Raw genomic sequence first — 21,256 nt, forward strand, 5'->3', positions numbered from 1 at the left:
AACATGGTTTTTAGTCTCTTTTTTTTTTTTTTATCCTCCAAAGTTGAAATTTTTGACCAGATGGCCCAGCTCAAGGCTGCTAGCACATCCTATTTTGTTTCTCACTTGGCAGAAATTGTCAAATCTAACTTGTTGTTATCTTTGACCTGCAGTCATAACTATGAGAAGCGGAGGCTGCTGCTGAGACCAACAGTTCATCCATCAGACGGGAGGAGATTTTCACTTCCCTGCTACACCTTCCTGGACCAAGAGCTTCCTCCTTTGGCTGGATGGCTTGGATATCATAATTTGCTTGCAGGAGGCCAGAAGCCTCTTGGCCTCCTATTGTCTTACTGGATTGACAGGCAGAGTGAACGCAAAAACATTGTTGCAATAATATATATACTTTCTTTTTTTTTTTTTGCAGCGGCATTTTATGTGATTGTCTCTAATTGTTAATCTCTGTCATGTTTTTTTTGTATTTATCTATTTAAAAATAAAGTATTGGAGTAATTAAAAACATTATGAAAATCATATATTTTGAATCCTTTTTTCACATCTTGATCATCAAATATTGTGTAACTTTCCTAAATATTGCTAAATGCTAATTACATGAAAGTATACCCATTAATATCCTCTGGTATTTGTGTGATGCAACAAATTCATTTCCCCCCAGCAACACTGAAAGAGTTAATATGTCTACTGTTCAGCCAACACGTCAAGCACTTATCCCTGAATGTCTGAAGGCTAGAAGGGAAATAATGAAAGGTGGCTGTGTGTAAACCTCACAGTTTCACTCAACACACACGCTAGGAAGCAAAACCATGGCAACTTTTATGGGATCAAGCACAGGTGTCAGGAACTGATTTTATACTAGCGTTGCGCTGCTCACAGTTCAAATATGGAGGCTGCTGATAATTTACCACAATAACCAAGTTGGCCACAGATCACAGCAAAACAATAGTGCAGACAATAAAGGGTGCTGCAGTCTTAGATTGATGAATGCTTGGCAAAGTTATAAAATAAAATGTCTTTGTATTATGACAATGGAAACTTCTAGTAAAACATAGCATTGTATTCTGGGTAAAGTATGTTTCACATGCTTTGGTAACCTAAATGAGTTTAACATATTGAACACTCGACCATTACGCAGTGTTGTTTAAACATTTGAAGCTGAAGTTTTTACATCTAATTATGAGGGTCATATGAAAAATATTATTGTACCCTTTAAATTGACTTTAAAAAAAATTGTGTCGTGAGTAGAAATAAAATAAAGGAGCTGGCTTTTTTTTTTTTTTTCGTGTACAACAATTTGATTGGTTGATTTCCAAATTGACTGGTGACCAGTCCCGTGTGCACGGGGCCTGCGCCCCACACCAGTATAGACAACACAAGTAGTGTACAGTACAAAATGGGTGGATGGCTGAATGATTTTAGAATATTCGAATGTTGTTTTTATCTGGTTTAACATTTTACATTTGGAGAGACAAAGGAATGTTTATATTTGTATCTACAGTATTCAAGTTAAATTAAAGGGAATTTCTAACCAGTATTAAATATGTCTATATTATAAAGATATGATGAGGATATACTAAAGACTGTCGTTAATTAGATGGTGAACCTCAGACGACAAAAAAAAAAAGACTAAATTATCTCTTATTTCTATTAAGCTATTCATACTCTTTGTATTAGATTGTCGATAAACATGATAAAAGATTAACAGGCAAATGCAGTCATTTAGTTTGCGAACTATAATATAAATGATGACTCTATGAGGGTAAACTATTGCACATTCAATTAAAGGAACAATGCCTCCTTGAGACATTTGCGTTATATGGCTGTCACGGCGGGTGTCCTCACGGCCTGATGAGTGCCCAAATCTGCTAATCTTACCAAACAGGGCGGCGAGAGGAGATACTAAATCTCACAACGTTTCCAGCCAAACGCCTTAACTCGGTGGAGAACCAAATGAAAGAACCGATGCGTAGCCAGAGGCAGAAGGAGACTGGAAATCTGATAGATAGATAGATAAACAAATAGAATCATAAAAAGGCTGGGAGCTGGCGAAGTGGTAATTCTGTGGGAGTTCATTAGGGGAGAGATGGAAGAATAAAGAGTAGAGCGCTAAACGGTGGATGACATTACCTCTAATGTGGCTCCCCTGCTGAGTTTGTGATAGGGTGGCCGCTCCCAGTGAAAATAGGGTTTTAGCATGACGCCAGGTTCGGGAACGACAAACTCCTCACTAAATAGGATTCTTTAAAAGCAATGTACAGTTTTATTGTGGAAAACAACTCCAAATTGGGTTTTCAAATGTGTTCAGGCACAGGGCCAAGTTGAAGCTATATGGACAAATGAGTTTTGTGGTGAGGCAAATTTGTTTTGTTTGCAGCAGTAAGCGTAACGCACCTCTTAAAAAAGTCATCCCTTGTGCTTAAATTTAAATTTGACTTTATTATATTGATTATACAAAAAAATACTTGTGTGCTGAGCCGGCTGCGAGCGGCTGATTGGATCAGTGCCTTGCTTAAGAGCAGTGAAACAAAATAACTCTCAAACCAGCTCCAGTTTCCATTGTCAAACATGAACTGACAACTGGTCCCAAGTCATGTCCCAACAGTTCGTAGAAATTGTTGTTGTTTCTCTCCTGGCTGCTTTTAGTGCAACAGAGAATAATGATAGCATGAACCAACAACTAAAACCTTCATTAATAAACAATAAGTGGAACTAAATCAGTATGCATTTTTTTCGTCGACTAATCAATAAAAACTGGTCTAAAATCTATGGACATTTTAGTTCATGAACAAAAGCGAGATGAGATTTTGTAAAATCTTGTCTCTGCTAATCTGAGATTGACTAACTAAAAAACTAACAAGCGTGATTGAAACTGCACTAAAACTGAGACTAAATTAAAAAATGTCTGATAACATTAACACTATGTGGGGAGTGCACATGCATGAAAACTACGTGCATGATTCATTCAAGCAGACTTCCGGAAGTAGTTCCGCGATCTCACTTATCCCGTCTTGACTTGGTCACCTGAGCTCCATAAACGTGCTCTCCATAATCAACTACACATCTCCTCAGGTCATAGTGACATTACAAGTGAACCATGAACTTGCTTTAAACCACTGATTTTCTGCTTGGTTTTCTTTATTTAGGTCTCTATCCATGTGGCTAGTGTCTCAATATCACAATTTCTTTAGCTGAAAGAAATTCTGGACACATAATCAGCTCACACTGTGACCATACTGGTAATGCTATAAACCCATGTCTCAAGTCATCTTTCCCCATTGAAATTAATGGAATCAAACCCCCACAAAAGTTTTTTTTTTTAAAGAAAATTTGCACATTAGAAGTTCAAAATTGTTGAATTTGGCGCTCAATGAGCAGTATAATATATATTACTATGCCTGTGCTTATTCTTATGTTTTTTTTAACAGTACTGTAGCTGAGCTCAATATAGCTGTTATATTGTTTTCCTTTTTTTTTTCTTTTTTTTTCCTTTCTTTTTTTTTTCAGGAGAGCTCAGTATTGTTCATTCGATTTGACATCATCATTGCTCTCCTTTTTTTTTTAATTATGTTATATTGTTTTCCTTATGCAACAGTGATAGGATCAATGTCAATGAAAAGCATATTACAAATTAACCGACTAAACTCTATTTGCCTTCTCTGGAAATAATGTTTAGTTTGTTATCAGCTGTAGATAGCGATTCCTTGGAATTCAAAAGACTCAATTAGAAAAAGCTAAAGAAATGTCTATGTTCAGTTAAAATGCTGCATTCTCTGTTGAAGTTCTGAATCCTGTGCATGCTTAGTGTGTAAATATTTGTCAAAGGCATCACAAGTCTTCCTAACTGTTCTGTTATTATCAGTGGGTGTCGTTTGCCGTCTACCTCTGGACATCTTTGTGTCATTTCGTCTGTAAACAAATTTGTGCTGCTCTTACCATCCTGGCAGATTTGTTGCCGGGTGAAGCATATTTAGCAGATGAAACACGTTGTTGTGACAAGCATAATAGAGCACATATGTCGCCAAAGGCTATCCTCCCTTCCTCTCCTGTTGCAGCATCATAAGCAAGTGATTGTGTTTCGCTTGTGAGTGCACGGTGACGAATGTGGTGGCTGTTGTTTTTTTTCCCCCCATTTGAGCTGCTGGTATCTCACGCCGCTTAAATGTTGCCTGTAGCACTCTGTGTGTGCCCGTGTGTCGCTTATTTCTATCTTTCTCTCCTCTTTACTCTTCTTTTTCCTTACCCTGGCTTTCTCCTCTCTTCTCTCCACTTCCTGACTGCTACCAAGTGCACTTTAGAGTGGATGTAATTGCTCAGAGCAGGCATTCAGAGGGCTGTCGATGTAAATGCGGCTCTATGGTTGTGGCTGATTTAATGAACAGCGGGGCTTGCAGCCCTCTAGCAGCACTTAAACTTTAAAACATTTATTATTGAGGTGTGAGAAAGAAAGAGTAGCCAGCACTGACCCTTCTATCATCTCCCTCTTTTTATGTCTCTAGTCGTGGAAGTGTGAAGTGTTTTTGGGAAGTAAACGTTTTTGTATGTACTGTAGACTGAACTGAAACACAGTCAACAAATGTAGCTTTAACGTTAAAGACTGGTAATGGAGTATTTCAACCAAACACAAAAATGGCAACATTTTGCTACCAATACCATTGGCGGGTCACACAGCTTTGCTCTCTCTCACTCGCTCTCTCTTGCTCTCTCAACCGGTTGAGGTAGACCGCTGCCCCACACTGAGCCGAGGGTCCGCATGAGGTTGTACTTTGCCCCCATCGCCTGGTGCTTGCTCATGTGGAGTTTATCATATCCTCCCATTTGTGTCTAAGTCTTGTTTTTTTATGTGCACCTTACTGCACATTCTCGCATCAAGACTTTTGGCCTGCCTGCCCACTGTGCATTTCCTGCTCATGAATGTGCAACCATCTAAGAGGCGTGACGCATTGAAGTTTGAGGCTGGCTGTAAATCATAGAGCTTGGAGTTTTCCTGAAACTTGCGAATGCCATAGAAATCCATTTGAAAAATACAGCTTTTTTTTTTGTCAATCTGAAATAAACCAAATAAAAGTAATTTAAATGTAACACTGCCCTTATGACTAAATGCACGCTAATTCTTATGATTTAATAAGTTAATGTTCTGCTGTCTGTGTAATGTGGTCGTAAAATATTATGGCCAATGGGCAGTTGGTGATCGGAGGTAAACGTTAAAAGCCACTAGGCCAGGTGTGTCACATACCGTCAGTGGCAGTTAACTAAATTGAAATATGCAATATGATGTTTCACCTTCAAGGGTCTCTAAACTTTGACGGAAAACACCCACATTTCAGGTTGCACCGGCCAGAGTGTGCACGTGGGTGCGTAAATGACTGATTTGAGTTGACAGCACGATGTGCGCATCAAGTGCTGCCCTTTCTGATTTATGCACATAAAGAATCTGGGTTAAAAGTGAGAAGTGTGGTTCTAGACCTGCTTCCTGTGTAAAGTGCCATGAAACCACTTCTGTTATGATATACAGTAGATATAATACAATTGAAATGAAAATGAGAATATGGTCACTCCATGTTAAGCAATATCTGAGTTTGCACACTTCTATTTTATATTTGTCTCTAATCAGACATTGCTCACCATTTATTGAGTACAGGGAGTCCTTGAATTGCTGATAAACGGCAAAGCGGAGCTAATGGAAACTTAAACATGGAAATGTGACCCGCCTGATGGTGAGCCGACCTGCTCGGTGGGCGCCCGTTGCTGGAGGTAACAACAACACAACTTTAAATAACTTTAAAAGGGCGTGATTACTGCAGGAAATTGCTGAAAAAAGAAGGTAGGTCGCGTGCAATGCTAATCGAGGACTCCGTGTACTTCATTAGGTTTTTTTCACTGAATACTTTGACTTACTCAAGTACCATAACAATGTGTAGGACTTTTTTTTTTTTTTTTTTTTTACGTTTACTTGAGTTATGTTACTGTAAACAGTATTCTTACTAGTACAATTTGTGACTCCTGTACCTACATCTGCACTGTCAAAAGTTGGGGAAATTCTGTAAAGCAAATTTTACTCTATTAAGAGTGGGAACAAATAGACAGTTTTAGAGTAATATATACACTTGGAAGAGAGTAAAATAAAGAATTGCAAAAAATAAAAATAAAGGTGACTCAAGGGTGGAATGTACTCACGACCTTCAGCTTGGCAGCCGATCTCCCTGAGACACGCAGCTCCTGCTTTCTGTCAGTATATCGCTCGTGTCAGCTGCAGATGATTCCATGATTCCATGAACTCTTCCAAGAGACCAAAAATTATGTCTTTGGTCTCTTGGAGATAAGCAAACAATAGGAGGGGCGTAGCTCAGGTGGTAGTGTGGCAGTCTCCCAAGCTGAAGCTTGTGAGTTCATTCCTCAACCCTTGAGTGACTTTTTTCCAGTTTTTTTATTTTTATTTTACTCTCTTCCTAGTGTAAATCTTAGCCTACTCTAAAAATGAGTCTATTTGGTCAAATTTACTCTACCGAATTTACTGTTTACATTGTAGATTTCGTCCCATATTCAATACACTGCACAAACTGGCTGAGAACTCACCCGTAATTCAGCTTTCACAATAAAACACTTTGGCAAAATGTCATATTTGTTGGGCACCAACAAATAGCTTATGGGTTCTTTTGGAACATTTTCTGTTCTCCTTTCAAACTGTCAGCACTCCATAACATGCTGGTACCATTTGAAAGGCTAATAAAAATGCTTCCAGAATTGTATATTACATTAAAAAGACAGGCATTTTACTAGTGGAGGGCTAAGTGCTGGCCCAGTTCAAAGCATTGTGAGACTTTTGGTGGTTTTGCCCCGGTTGTAAATATAGCCTGTAAGTGCAGATAAAGTCACATTTACTTTCATACTAACTCCTGTTTTTCTCTCTCTCTGCCTTTCATTGGGAATATAAATTTAAAAAGGCCATTATACTCCATCACCTGAACCGTGCACAGTATCACTACATACACTGCAGTGTCAAGTGTTTTATTTCTGTATTAGAGGGGGAGCGATAAGTGTGTGCGTGTGTGTGTGTGTGTGTGTGTGTGTGTGTGCCCGTTTTTTGTTGCTTTGTGTGTTAATCTATGCTTGAGGTACAAGTCACTGTGTGCATGTGAGTTGAAATACGGCACAAGAGGTTTGCGCTGAGCATGAGTAGGCCGTGCTCTTTTCTGGACACACTTATCTTATGTGCTGATGGAAATGGAGCTAGATATTTATATAAGGTATGTAAACCTTTGGCCATGCATTTCCTCCTGAGCACACTAATCAAACCACAATCACTATTGAATCTAAGACATGAAGTCAGACTGCTAGTGTTTTATGGTATCTATTCTCATTATCTTGCGGCGGGTTGTGGGGGGGAAAATGGAGCTTATGAAACTGACTGAGGGTGAGAGGTGTTGTAGGGTCAAAAAGCCTGACCAAAGCACAATCCCAAGGCCTGATAAGATATCAAAAGTCACTCACTTGAGACACCGTCTCCAAGCAGGTTTTGCTGACAAGGACAAGGACTTATTTAAAAAAAATAATAATTGTATTCTCAATAAAATGAGATGAAGCCAGATTGAAAATGACAGCAATGTAAAATGGATTTTAAAAAAAAGCTCAAACCTGCAAAACAACAGTAAAATCATTCTCTACTTTTTTACAAGGCAGACTTGCATCAAAACTAGCAGGGTCAATAAAGTACATAGTCTGTATTTTCGTAGACTGGCGCCCGTGCCGCTCGGTGTAAAAATGGGAACAACTTCATTTTGGTCCGGGGCAAGTCTAGTCTAGTCTGTTTGGTGCCGTGTCATGGCGTTCCAGCAAATGGTGCTGCCACACTCCCGATGCACCTGACAATCTGCTCACAGAAAGTAGACTGCACTAAGCGGACGGCTTTCCATTTTCATGCCAGGGCAATGCTAGTTTAGCGTGTTTGTGAATTTGATAGACGCGCAACACCTCCCTGGGTGTGCTCACGCACCAAGTTGCCCGCCCCTTGGCACATCTGTAAATGTGGTCACAAAAAGTAGACTAGATTTTAGACTCGGTAAAAGCAGGTCTAAATGATTGCGCAGGTGGTGTAACGCGACTTTGGTGGATTTCATCAAGGCGCTAGCAGGTAGATTTATTTTATTCATTAATATGACAACACCGTGGGACAATCCCCCCCGAGTCATTTTAGAAATGAATTCATTAAATGAATTATAATCAATATCAACTTAATAGCACCACCCTGACTGAATAGCACAATTATTGGTGTGGGGTGGGGGTGAGGTCACACAAGGACATACAATTGTGGGTGCAATGCGATCTTCAATTGACCACGCACATGCACAGCCGTACACATCATCAGCAAGGGGAGATGTTGCAGTTTACCTTTCAATGTCATGCACGGACCCCAGTGAGGCAATTTTCTCTTTCTGCAACGTCAAGACCACATGCGCTCTGACCGCCCTGGTTTTAATGCAAATGAGTGATTCCGTTAAGATTGGCTGGGAAAAGGCTTTTCTCATCCTTGTTTTTTTTTTCATTATAATTAGTATTTATCTCTCACACTTGTGTGCTCTTTTGGTTAAGTTAATTCTGTTTATTTGGTCAGTTCATGTTGTGTCTTTTCTGGGGTCCACAATTCGGCATGTTGGCCTTCTAACAATATAGAGCTCTCTGACAAGAAGCCACTTGCAAAATATTGTCCCTTTGCCAGAAAAATCCTCTTCATAGAAGTCCTTGTTTTAAAGTCAAACTATTGTGTTTTTCTGGTTACAATTGTTGCAGGGTGGCAATATTAATCCCCAGTAGCAATGCCACCATAGTCTTTATGATCTATGTCCTCTGTTATTTGTATCCTCATATGTTGAGTGTTTTGTCAAAAGTAGGTGAGTTTTGCTTGCCTGGTAATTCTGTGTTTTCCCGAGGGAGCCATGGCCCAGTAAGAGACACAGTTGCTCGACATAATTAGACCAGGAAGGTCCTTGTAAACTCATAAATATCTTGGCCAAGTTGAATGGCTGGTGTTTTTTTTCCCCCCAGCAATTAACATGGACAGAATTTTGTGAAGAATGAGAGAGAGAGAGAGAAAAAGAAGAATAGTTTTTGAAGGTCTGAAATGGATAGGGGGCTCTGAATTCCCAACAGAGAACAAATATACAGCAATTTTAAAAAGCAATGAACATCAAAAAAATATTTTGGGTTAGTCAAATTTTAATAAAGTTGAATAATGTACCTTACAAAGGTATTCTCAATTACATTGTCAATTAGGTAATAAAGAAAATAAACAACTTAGTCGTCCTGGAATGGAATGAGGAGGACCCACATGCAAGATACAAGATTCTAGTACAGGTTAATGTGTAAAGTATTTTCATTATTGGTACTTACCTGGCGGATTAGATCCTGCTAGAGAAAGGACTCCTGGTCGGGGAGTGTCACTGAGTGCAGGAGGTAGGAATTTGGTTAGTGCAAAGCAGGAGGCAGATTGGAAACAGGAACTCAAAACAAGCCTTGACTCAAGTTTTTTTCAAAAGGACGGATGCAATTTACCCTATATGATAGGAGTCACCAACTTTACTCTGGTTCTTAAGGGTACCGATCCATAATGTTTTGGATGTTATGGTCAGGATTGTAAGAATAACTTTCCTGAAAAGCTTGCTGATGAGCTGATCATATGAATCAGGCATGTTGGAGGATGGAAACACCCAAAACATGCTGAGCAGGTGCCCTCAAGGACTGGAGTTGGTATAATCTTTAGCTACCCATAAGTATCCCGGTTCCACCCCCTTCTGCCCGCCCCCACGTCCAATTATAAAAGTCTGGGTCCGCCACTGGCAGGTGGTCGTCGCTGATTCCCGTTATTGGGCTCCCGTCACTTCTCACCTTCTGCTTTGTTCACGCAAGCTTCTATGAGCTTTTTAAAAAATATATTTATACTAGATTCTCCCTCTAGCCGCTCTTGTTAGCTTCTCCGGCTAAATCCGGCTCGCTCGGTCTTTCTGCGTCGCTCGCTGTGGTTCTCACCGGCTGCCAAGTCGTTGAGATGATGAGACAAACTCAGTCCTCGATGACTGGAGTCCTGCAGGTTTTGGATGTCTCCCTTCTCCAACACACCTGACTCATAAGATCAGTTCATCAGCAAGCTCTGCATAAGCCTGATAAGGGACCTTGTTCATTGGAATCAGCTGGGTTAGAGGAGAGAAATCGCTAAAACCGGCAGGACTCCGGCCTTCAAGGACCGAGTTTGCCCACCCCGATGTAGACCGATTTAAACACAAGAAATGGTAATGAATTTGTTAAGTCTTGAAAATTCATCAGTAAAACGGTTAAATCTGACTGCAACCAAACAAGTAAACTGTCAATGAAATAGATACCATCATTAAACCCCATGTGTACTTGCATACTGATTGTAACACATCATGCATCTTTTTACAATCACACATAATCCTGGCTGACCATCCATCCACACACACATACTCACTTTATAAATTAATACCTAGTATATTTGCTAAGCAGGGGATGTCCCAGAAGCTACCTCACAGGCTTGAATGTGTGTGTTTGTGTGTGTGTGTGTGTGCGCGCGCGCGTTTGTGTGTGTATTTGGTTCAGCAAAGAGCAGGTTTCAGTGGATTAGAATGGTCCCAATGTTCTATGACCTTTCATTAACCTTGCCTCTCAGTTGTCTCATTTAATACAAAACACATTTCTAATCTGCAGTCTGCTAAATAATTCTACAGGCCTCTTTGCTGTTCGCCGTATTTAGAGTGTGTGTGTGTGAGAGAGAGAGAGCGAGAGAGAGAGAGAGAGAGATAGAGAGAGACTGCTGCTCTTATTGCCTTGGGTTCCCTATGCCTAGCACCCTAATTACTCCCGAAACAGGCGGTCAGACTCCTCTTCTGTGCTATGATCATTTCAAATTTATTTTGATTGATTTGTGTCAGCTTTAACTATGCTTTGGGCTGAGGTCGATAAATAAAGATCAATACTTTAATGTTTTCCTCTGAACCTTTATTAAAAAATAGATTGGCTATAAAGAGGGCTGAATTACGGGTAGGAGTGCCTACTTTCAATGCATGTCAACTGGAATCTAATTGAACAACACTGAACTGGCAGAGATTAGTTCAACGAGTGTGAGCTGCTGGAGGCCCCCACTGTTCGAGTTAGGTGTGAGAGAGGGAGTGTGGAACTGATATTGCAAAGTGAATGAAGGCAAGTGAGAAAAGTTGGATCTTGTTAGTCAACTTGGAAATGACTTGCATTGTAATTCAGGTTGAACATGTAAATTCAAAGACATTCAATGTGACGGTATTGAGATCAATAACCATCAAATTGCAATCAAAAGTTGATATTAAATTCAAGACTGCAGATGCAGGTGTGTCCATAACTAATAGAACAAATACACATTTCTTTCTTCTTTTTTTGTGTGTTAAGGACACCCTCACTCTCAAGTCCACTACACGTCTGCCATGTTTGGGGGATATGTGTACAATGCAAAACCTTACCAGTCAATTCTTTGGTGTTTGTATTATAGTTCTGGCCTCATTCTGGGTAACAGAAAAGTTGAAATGCCAGGTGTTCTTAACCTGGGTTTGGTGAGTCAGTCATAGGGGTTTGGTGGATGTCACATTCCCGACCCGTATGATTCGTGATGATACGCCCCACTTGGCCGTCATTTACTGCAGGTGATCACGCTACATTGCTTGGCCTATCTGTGCTGCAGGAAGTTTGGCGTGTTCAGTAGTAAACTTGTGACTGTTGGGATTGTACGTTGTGTGATTTCTTTATTGTTGTAATCCCTTCATATGTCGATAAAAAAAAAAAAGAGTGGTTGGACGAATACGTGCAATATTAATTCACATGTATAACAAAACGTATGGTATCCCACAGGGTACGATGCTAGGTATCGGCTGTTTTCATTGTATCTGATGCCCCAAGGTTCCATCATCAAAATAAAGTGGTGTTTTTTTTTTTTTAAGTACTCTATAAATATAGAGTTGAGTTGAGAGATGGGAGTCAGAGTACTAACTGCATGAGTTGCAATACCAGGCTGAGCAATTCTAGTCCAGCATAACTAGCTATTTAGCAAAACTAAAAGAAACACTTTGCTGCATGGAGATCGGTAATACAAGAACACAACACTTTCTGAATTGAAGGTGAAGAGAATCAGATTTGATCTAAAGGCTACTCTCCCTGTTCAAACCCTATACCAATGTCTTGCATTTGGCAATAAATCGTTTTATTTTTCAATAAAGAAGGATTTGGTGAATGCACCTGGGAATTGGTGATTTGTGTCACTCTCCAAAGGCTCCACATCTCCACTCTATCTGTAGTGAATATGACCTCTTGTTAATTCCGTATATAGAAAATCATGGCATAGCTCCATTACCCCCAACCCATCTGCCAACGTTTTTGTGAATATGTCTAGACTGGCACTTCAGTGAATGCTTTGGAACAACTGTCAACCAGGAGCAACCGCAGGCAACTTCTCATTACCGTAAAGGTGTATTATCAACTCTCCAATCCTTTCCTCCTCCAAGTTCACTTTTTCAGCAGGAAACAGACACAAATGCGTGTTTAATACAAAATATTAAAAACTTTAGGCTTATAATCACTTTTCTGTCATGGTTTGGGTTGGGCTTTGGTTAGTTTTGTTGTTTGCTTCCGTCATGGTCATGGTACACACAGAAACATTTCAAGACATGCGTGTGACCAAAAGAAGACGCTAAAGACGTTTAACGACTGTAATGTATATGCCAAGCCTGGAGTGGCGCTGTAGCGCAGCCAAAGGGAGTTAACGGAAAGCGTAGAAGAAGAATCAGTGAAGAAGACGAACAACTGATCTTAATAGCCGAAAGGCCAAGACTTTTGAAGCCGCGAGGCCGCCATATTACTTTTTTCAAGTCCTTGGAAATGTATTTACAGACGCTCCCCTACTTACGAACATTCGAGTTACGAACAACGGTACATACGAACATTTCTGCGCGTACAGTATGTCGAAAAATGTTCGGAAAGAAATGCTGTAAGTTAGATTTTGTATTGCGCGTAGTGCTTCTTTCTGCCGCTAATACAGACGATTGGCGCTGTGAGAGCTCATTGGAGGCTGAGCAACGTGGCGAGGAGGAGGAGGAAGAAACGCCGGTCCCCATGAAGCAGGAAATAACTTTTGAAGCCGATTCCAGCGACGACCAAGAATCTCTCATGATATAAAATCTTCCTCTTCCTCCTCCTCCATCATCTCCTTAAGCATCGAGTACATCTTCCAAAAGTAAGTTAAACTTCATTTTATTTATCTTATTACGTACATGTACATACTGTGTGTGTGTCTTTCGCTCTCTCTCTCTAACATACGTAGTACAGTACAGTACTGTACGTATTCTCTCCATTTTATTAAAAGTTTTTGTTCAGTACAAACCAATGCAGGTTACTTGTACAAGCCTTAAACATACTTATATAAACCTTCAATATACTTATATAGGCTTTAAACATAAATTATAATACAAAATATAGCACTGAAGCAACTTACGAACAAATTCACCTTACGAACGATCGTCCGGAACGTAACTCGTTCGTAAGGTGGGGAGCGTCTGTATTTTATTTTTTTCATCCTGTTTGCCTGGGATTAATTACACTTTTGCATCTACAGTACTGCTCATGGATTTCATTAGATTGTCGAAGACTGCGTTGTGTATTGAGTGTGTGGATATGTCTACTGTATATAAGGTGGCATTATTGCTTTTCTGTTCTGTCAACCATCAGAGGAGAGCTTTGAACTCTCTCATCTCACTCATCCATTCACTCTCCATGGGTCTGGCTAATCATCATTATAGAAACACTAACCGTTTTCCCATGATAAATTTAATTCACAGTCAATGTTATACACATAAGTAGCATTAAGTCTGCGTGGGAATGGTTAATGGCGTTGCATTTGTAGTGCTTTTATACCATGGCTACTCCAAAGTTGACAGTCTTGCTCATTTTTTTGTCTCAAATTGAAAACACACTGTGTCACGCATACTGTATACTGTATATACATTAAATAATGACGATGATGATGATGATGATGGTGGTGATGGAAACTGCCATTCAAGGTGCCTACAAATTAAGCTGCTATTAATCATTACCTTGATAAAAGCTCTGGCAACTACAGCAGTGAAGGGGATTGATGTAAACTTTTTGTGTTTAAGTGCATCTAATGTATTCATTTTATCAGGAAATATAAACCTGAAGGACAAGAGTTCTTTATTCATTATTGCTAGCATTACATTAATGCCCTTGTTAAAGCTCTTATTTTCATACGTTTTGGCGTAACTTAATTTTGGTGCAGGTCAGAATCTAGTCTAGTATAGGCGAGCGTCTTGGCAACGTTTTACAACTTTGAACGAAACCCTGATGAGAAAAACAGTAGCTGCGTGCACACAATCTTGCCCCAGTCATTGAGGAACCGGTTTAAACAGAAACCCACTCTAAGGCCTGTTGTATTTTCTTTTCAGCTGTGTGTTTTTCCATTCTTGCCTTAATCGCCCACTCAGCTTGTCTTATTTGTGAAGTCAACTTTTGTGTGTGCGTGTTGCTCTTCAGATTGGTCCCATTGTGATCATGACTTTCAACATGCATGTTCATTTGATTTAAAAAAAAAACTAACTGTCTGAACCTCTGTTTGTGCGGATGTGCAAGCAAAGCTCTGTGTGTGCACAGGAGTTTGTTTTTTCTAAGAAAGTGGAACATGTCGTGAGGACATCTGTCTCTCTGTCAAAGGCTCCATGTTTAAATTTGTCCTGCAGGTTTTGGAGGCTTCCCTCTTACAACACAAGCTGATTACAATCAACAGGATCGTTATCAGGCTTATGCAGAGCTTGCTGATGAGCTGACCATATATCAGCTGTGTTGGAGAAGGTAAACATCCAAAATCCACTGCCATAGCTCAAATCCACTTCTAGTTGACACCCATTGAAATGCTTTGGAGGAAAAAAAAAAACTCTAAAATTATACTAATAAAAACGCAGATAAACAATAAACATAACATGTACAGTAATGTTACATGTTTACATCTCTTTCTCTGACATTAATGGGGGGGGGGACATTGACAGTCAATCAGGTTTTGCCTAACCCAACTAATGCTTTATTCTACTGCTATCTTGGTCACAAGCCGGTCAGATCAGTCTAAGGGTCACCCATTCCCTGTTTTTGTGCTCAGGCAAAGGGAATAAAAGTATTGATTTGCCACTATCTTATGTTATCTGAATGAAGGAGCTTCGTTTACGAAACATTTCTTTTGCTACCATCTTGCGGCATCTATCGGCAATTATAAAATTATTTATATTTATTAACCATTTTTCTTTGGTCCTTCCTCGGGTCTCCTGACGGCCTCGCGACTCTGGCTGGAAGTGTTCGGTTTAGGTGAACGGTATGGGATTTTTTTAATAGGTTTTAGGTGAACTAATGAATACACACACACACTCGCACGCACGCACACATGCACATACGCCGCATGATCACCCACATACAAAAAAAGAAAAAAGAAAAGAAAAGGAGAGCAATGATGATGACATGTCAAATCGGTAAAATCACCGAATGAACAATACTGAGCTCTCCATAAAAAAATAAATAAAATAAAATAAAATTATTTAGGGAGCTTGAATTACTCGCTGATATTTTTTAGTTATGGCAGGGCTTGGTCCCCTTGGAACCTTTTGATTAGTGCAGTCTTCAGAATTTCAACACTCGCCATTTAATAATCATTGTGAAATATACATATTTAAATGTACCAAATGCACAACAACTGGTACTGTTGTTAAACCATATGAAGAGACCCGCTTTTGCGTAAATTCCAAAAATATTGTCATCACAGTGCATGCATCTTCACAGATAAATTAATGTTTATGTGTAAAGGCCCAATTAGATGTAAAAATGTATCTCCACCTTCATCAATAGGCTATCTGTAACAAATTCACACATTTCAGAGGGTTATTCCTTGATAAAGGCCCCACCTCTCTACAAAGCCATGCCAACAAACCAATAAGAAAACATACCTTTATTGCCAGTGGGAAACAAATTGCTCATCCATAATCCTACAATCCTAGATCATATTCATTTGGAAGTGACTCCTTTGGTGTGAGATGATGAATAGAGAAGGGTGCCAGTATTTTTCAGTTCAGTTGTAGGTCATACTTAAATGTTCAATAGCACCAAAAAATTGCTGCATTGAAATGACCATGAACACCTGACCAAACATTCATTTACCAGAACACTGAAAGGGGAAAGGTTTATTGTGTAAGCGGTAGAGTAATGGACTGCATTTATTGACTGCCAGTAGCCTTAAAATGATATTGAATGTTACCACACAAAGCGTCAACGTTACCAAAAGCAATTAGTGTGTTTCACTATCGGTATCCCAGGGCAATTTGTCAAATGTGTATAGAGCAGTAAAATGTTGACAAATATGTAACCTTCTGATGACCACTCAATATTTGACTCATTCAAAGCGAAACTATTTGACAAACAGAACCATGTTTATAACCAGGGGTGCACATTAAAATGTTGGCATGGTTCTCAAATGAACACCAGAGGTTGTTGTCTGGCAAATATTATCGTTAATATGCATAATATGTAATTTTAATATAATTTAATAAACATTTTCTGGGTTTTCCCCCTCAGATTTTATTTACTAATTACAAAAACATAATTATGCCGGTGAGAGACAGTGGCAGCTTATTAATACAATACTGTTTTTACTGTTTAAAAAATTAAACATTGAATTCATATTAACACCACCGAGTTGCATGGCCCATTCAAAATATTAATTGCCCACCTCTGACTGTATGGGATCCTGTTATCGGCTAGCTTACTTAGCACAATTCTCTCGGGAAACCAAACGCTGTTCACTCTTCTTCTTTTTTTTTTTTTTTTGCATAACAGACCGCTTAACGACATATTTTGGAGCATCGACACTAGGGCTGGGAACCTTTGAACACCTCATGATTCAATTCCAATTCAGGGGCTACGATTTGATTATAAAACGATTATTGATCCATTTTTAATTTATCTATAGTGATGTACTTTTTTTTTTACAACACACATTTATATTTGTCTCACTAAGAATTGATTAACCATAGATGCAACGGATCAAATCAGATCACGGATTTGATTGATGGATCGGATCGTTTTACGGATCAGCAAAAATAAAAAAATAAAAATAAATCAATAGAACTTTGCCATCATTTATTTTTCCATTAAATAAAAATATTCCACTCAAAATGCCAAATATGTCCATTTAGAATATAGGAACATAACATAGTGCAATATGAAGCAGGACCCCTTATTTTATTCATGGGCCATAAGTATGTACCCTACTTTATATTGCACATAAAGTTGCATAGATAAAATCTAAATGGTCACATTTAGTGACATCATAGTGAATGTGGACTGATCTTGTTGCCATCACGTTGAACGTGCAATATTTTTTTCTTTACTACTAATATGCGGATCATGTGCAGCCCGAACCGTGGTGCAAGATCCACACGAATCACAGATCAAGTAGTAGTAGTAGTAGTTCCCGCTACTTTCTTTTCCATAATGGGGGCGCAAATTGTCTCGCTCTTGTCCTGTCTCTCCTACTGTATTTGGGCTCACTTAGTTTGTTTTGCTCTGCCTGAAACTCTTGCGCTTCCTTTATAGTGCACCCCCTTGTGATCTGATGGATAAACCGCACCTTTGTATTAGCCGCAGGGTCGAATGCAAGTGAAAAAAGTAGCGGTTTATAGTCCAGAAATTACTGTATATAATTTCAAAACAAGGCAAATTTGTCACTAGAAAGGTACGCATCAATGACATTTCAAGAATTTTGAAATATTCATTAAAGTTCTTCGTATATCACAGAAATCTGTCATCTGTTTATAGCAATTGTTTTTTTTTTGTTTAAAAAAAATCAATGACTTTTTATAGGATACTCACTTACTGTAGTTATTGAATGAAAGGAGAATAATAACACGTATTGACAATTGAGAGTCTTCAGTGCATGGTTTTGGAATGTGGGAAGAAGTACCGTCAGAAAAAAAAGAAAAAAGAAAAAACACAGAACATGCAAAGTGTTCACAAAGTGTATGTGTGTCTTCATAAGAGCATTTGTACATCAAAATGTGTATTTTTGTCCCTCCTTGCTCAACCACAAATGCACTCTCTCCCTCCCTCACTCCCTTTCTTTGACTCTCTGATATACATAGCAATGACCCCTGTTTCAGTCATGCTGGCACCATACTGTGAATTCCATCTAAGCAGAAAAACAAGTGGAGATTGTCATGCAAATGAAAATGTTTGTGGGCCTCGTACAAGAAGAAGAAGAAAAAAAAACTGTTTGTGTCCTTATTTGTGTGCTGGGAGATGCTAAAGAGGGGGACAATCAAAAGAGAAGAACACGCAGAAACATAAAGAGCAAGTGAGAGGGAGAGAGAAAAATCAAAAAGGGGAGAAAAATAGAGAAGGTAGGCAGCACGTGGCTGTATCAAACAGACAGGATGGATGATGAGACACTGCTTTGAACTAAATCTGTCACAAGCAGGTGGCCTGTATGCTGCTCTGTTTACCATTATAACGTATAGTCATGTGATCACTGTGTCTTATGCAAATAAGTCTGCAATGTGTTTATGTCTGTCTCTATCTAGCTATCTATCTTTTATGCATTTTTTTCAGTAAGGTTTATGTGTCTAGAATTAGACACAGGCCTTTAGTTTGACGGCCTTGTCTGACCTGCAGTTGAAACACAAAGACTGACAAAAACATTGGTTACATTTGTTTTAGTCACCTATTCACTTTTAAAGAAGAATGGCATTTTCACTTATGTAGCTTTGCTGATTGTAAAACTGATAACAACATAATGATAAGGTTGTATTGAATTACACTGTCTATTAAGATTTGTTAAGCACACTCGCACGCACGCACACACGCACACATGCACACACGCACATACACATTCTCACCCACATACAAAAAAATAAAAAATAAAATAAAATAAAAAAATAAATAAAATAAAAAAAGAGAGAGTAATGACGATGACATGTCAAATGGGTAAAATTACCGAATGAACAATACTGAGCTCTCCAGAGAAAACGAAAAAGAAGAAAAAAAAAAAAAAGATTTGTTAAGCAAAATCTATATCCAGGTTTATATGGACACTTTTTTGTCATAGAATTCGGACTGAAGTGCTTTGGTCAACTGTTTACATGTGATGTGACTGAAGTTCTTATTCTATATTGTAACTGTCTCTCTTTTTCTTTGGTTTCTTTGCTTTAAAAGACACTGACAAACATGCATGCTTGATTGTTATCCAGTGGTGTCATCAATTATTAGGTCTGGTTTATGAAACCACAGTGCAACCTGCCACCAAAACACTGCGTGTGTTGCTATTCATAGTGGACACTCATCCTTGTTTTTCTTTTTTTTTTGTCTGTTGCTTTGACTTGAGTAAAGATTGCATCAGTTTACATCAGCGACAGGAAAAGTGGCAGGTTGGCCACCACCAATTCCAAAACTCCCAGCCCCAACATGAAGGTGGTGCACAAAGAACAGAATACATACAGTACCACCCTTAAGTGAAAATGTATTAACTTGACACTTTAGAAAGTATAAGTAGTTGTAATTAGCCAGTGGTGGATAAAAAAATTGGCTGGCCACAACTAATGAATTATTCGCTGTGTCCATCAGTGAGTTCTGTAAGGAGTGCTGAGGGAGTACGGAATTCTGAACCCTGATACTAGCTGTTCGGTCCCTGGACCACCGATGTCAGTGTTTGGCCCACATTGCCGGCAGTAAGTCAGATTCATTTCCAGTTAGAGTTGAACTTCGCCAGGGCTGCCCTTTGCCGGCAATTCTGGTCGGAACCTTTACGGACAGAAGTTCTAGGCCGAGGCATTGAGGAGGTCCGGTTTGATGACCATTGCATCTCTGTTTTTTGCAGATCAGGTGGTGCTGTTGATGGCTGCTTCAGGCAATCTTCAGCTCTCACTGTAGCGATTCACAGTTGAGTGTGAAGCGCTAGATAAAGCGGTCGATCCACATTCCTCCCCTCGCTTATGGTCATGATTTGTGGATCGTGAACGAAAAAAAAAGATTCAGGTCTCGCTGTTTCACAGATTTTTTTAGTGCAATTTTGCATGCATTGTTTTTTATTTATTTATAGTAATGTAACTATTTTATCAAATTTATGAAGGTTTGAACACTGTGAATGGTTAAATAAGAAATAAATGTGAGAAAATGTAAATGCCTCAATGAGAATAGTGTATAAAGTGTGAGGTGAGGAGTTTTAGAGCCTTAAAACATATATAATACATGTAAAACTTAAAGCTAACTACTTCACGGATTTCATTTATTGTGGGTATTTTTTGGAACCTAACCCCAGCGGAAAACGAGGGAACTTAATATAATATAACTCTCTCTCTCTCTCTCTCTCTCTCTCTCTCTCTCTCTCTCTCTCTCTCTCTCTCTCTCTCTCTCTCTCTCTCTCTCTCTCTCTCTCTCTCTCTCTCTCTCTCTCTCTCTCTCTCTCTCTCTCTCTCTCTCTCTCTCTCTCTATATATATATGTGAATTTGGTCTAGGGTTCAAATCCTGCTTTGGATGCTGAATATAAATGTGGGGTCACAGGGAAGTGGGAGCCTAGCTGACTTTGTGTAGCTACTCATATTGGCCACTTTCAGTACAGTCGTTGAATTGAGTAATCAATTCAGACAAAGCAGATAAAGAGGCTTGAGTGACTCTTATGGAGAAAAACTTAAATTTAGAATTTCGACTCCAGCGAATCATTTTAATAATTACATCAATAAACCTCCACATGCAAACATGTGCTGACAGAAAATAATATGGTGGAAGGCCATTAAAATTAGCCCCATTTCCACATTTGCACCCACCCACACACGCACGTTTGCATTCACAGTCACAGACACATGGCACACACACGCACACACAAGATCACCCTCCAACTTGCCCCTGCCCTCCATCCAATAATACTTTTGGCAGGCCTGAGCTGTAATTGGCAGCAGGTTTGCCATGCCGATAGACTCCCCTCAGCCCTTCGGGTCAAGAGTAATTTACTGAGCTGCTAAACGGCACTAGTTTCCTCCCTCCCTCTCTTCCTACCCGGTCCAATCCAGCCAGTCGTTATTCCCCCTCCTTTTTTCTCTCTCAGGATCCCATATTGGAATTCCCATCCAGACTGTATTACAAGCCGAGATGATGTCTTAATCCCTTGTTAATTAGGGACAACATCTCCAACAG

General features: G+C 39.3%; 1 protein-coding gene across 4 annotated transcripts in view; it reads left to right on the top strand.

Annotated features, from left to right (window-relative positions):
- Nucleotides 1-483, top strand: part of LOC144061892 (uncharacterized) — an 80,601-nt gene extending 80,118 nt beyond the window's left edge. For all 4 annotated transcript variants that reach the window (XM_077582799.1, XM_077582796.1, XM_077582798.1 and 1 more), the window contains one exon: nt 153-483. In XM_077582799.1, coding sequence (XP_077438925.1) covers nt 153-438 — 286 coding nt within the window. In that variant the 3' untranslated portion in view covers nt 439-483. The remainder of the gene's footprint in view (nt 1-152) is intronic.
- The last annotated feature ends 20,773 nt before the right edge of the window (nt 484-21,256 follow it).

The sequence above is a fragment of the Vanacampus margaritifer genome, chromosome 12 (genome assembly GCF_051991255.1).
Source record: "Vanacampus margaritifer isolate UIUO_Vmar chromosome 12, RoL_Vmar_1.0, whole genome shotgun sequence".
Lineage (NCBI taxonomy): Eukaryota > Metazoa > Chordata > Actinopteri > Syngnathiformes > Syngnathidae > Vanacampus > Vanacampus margaritifer.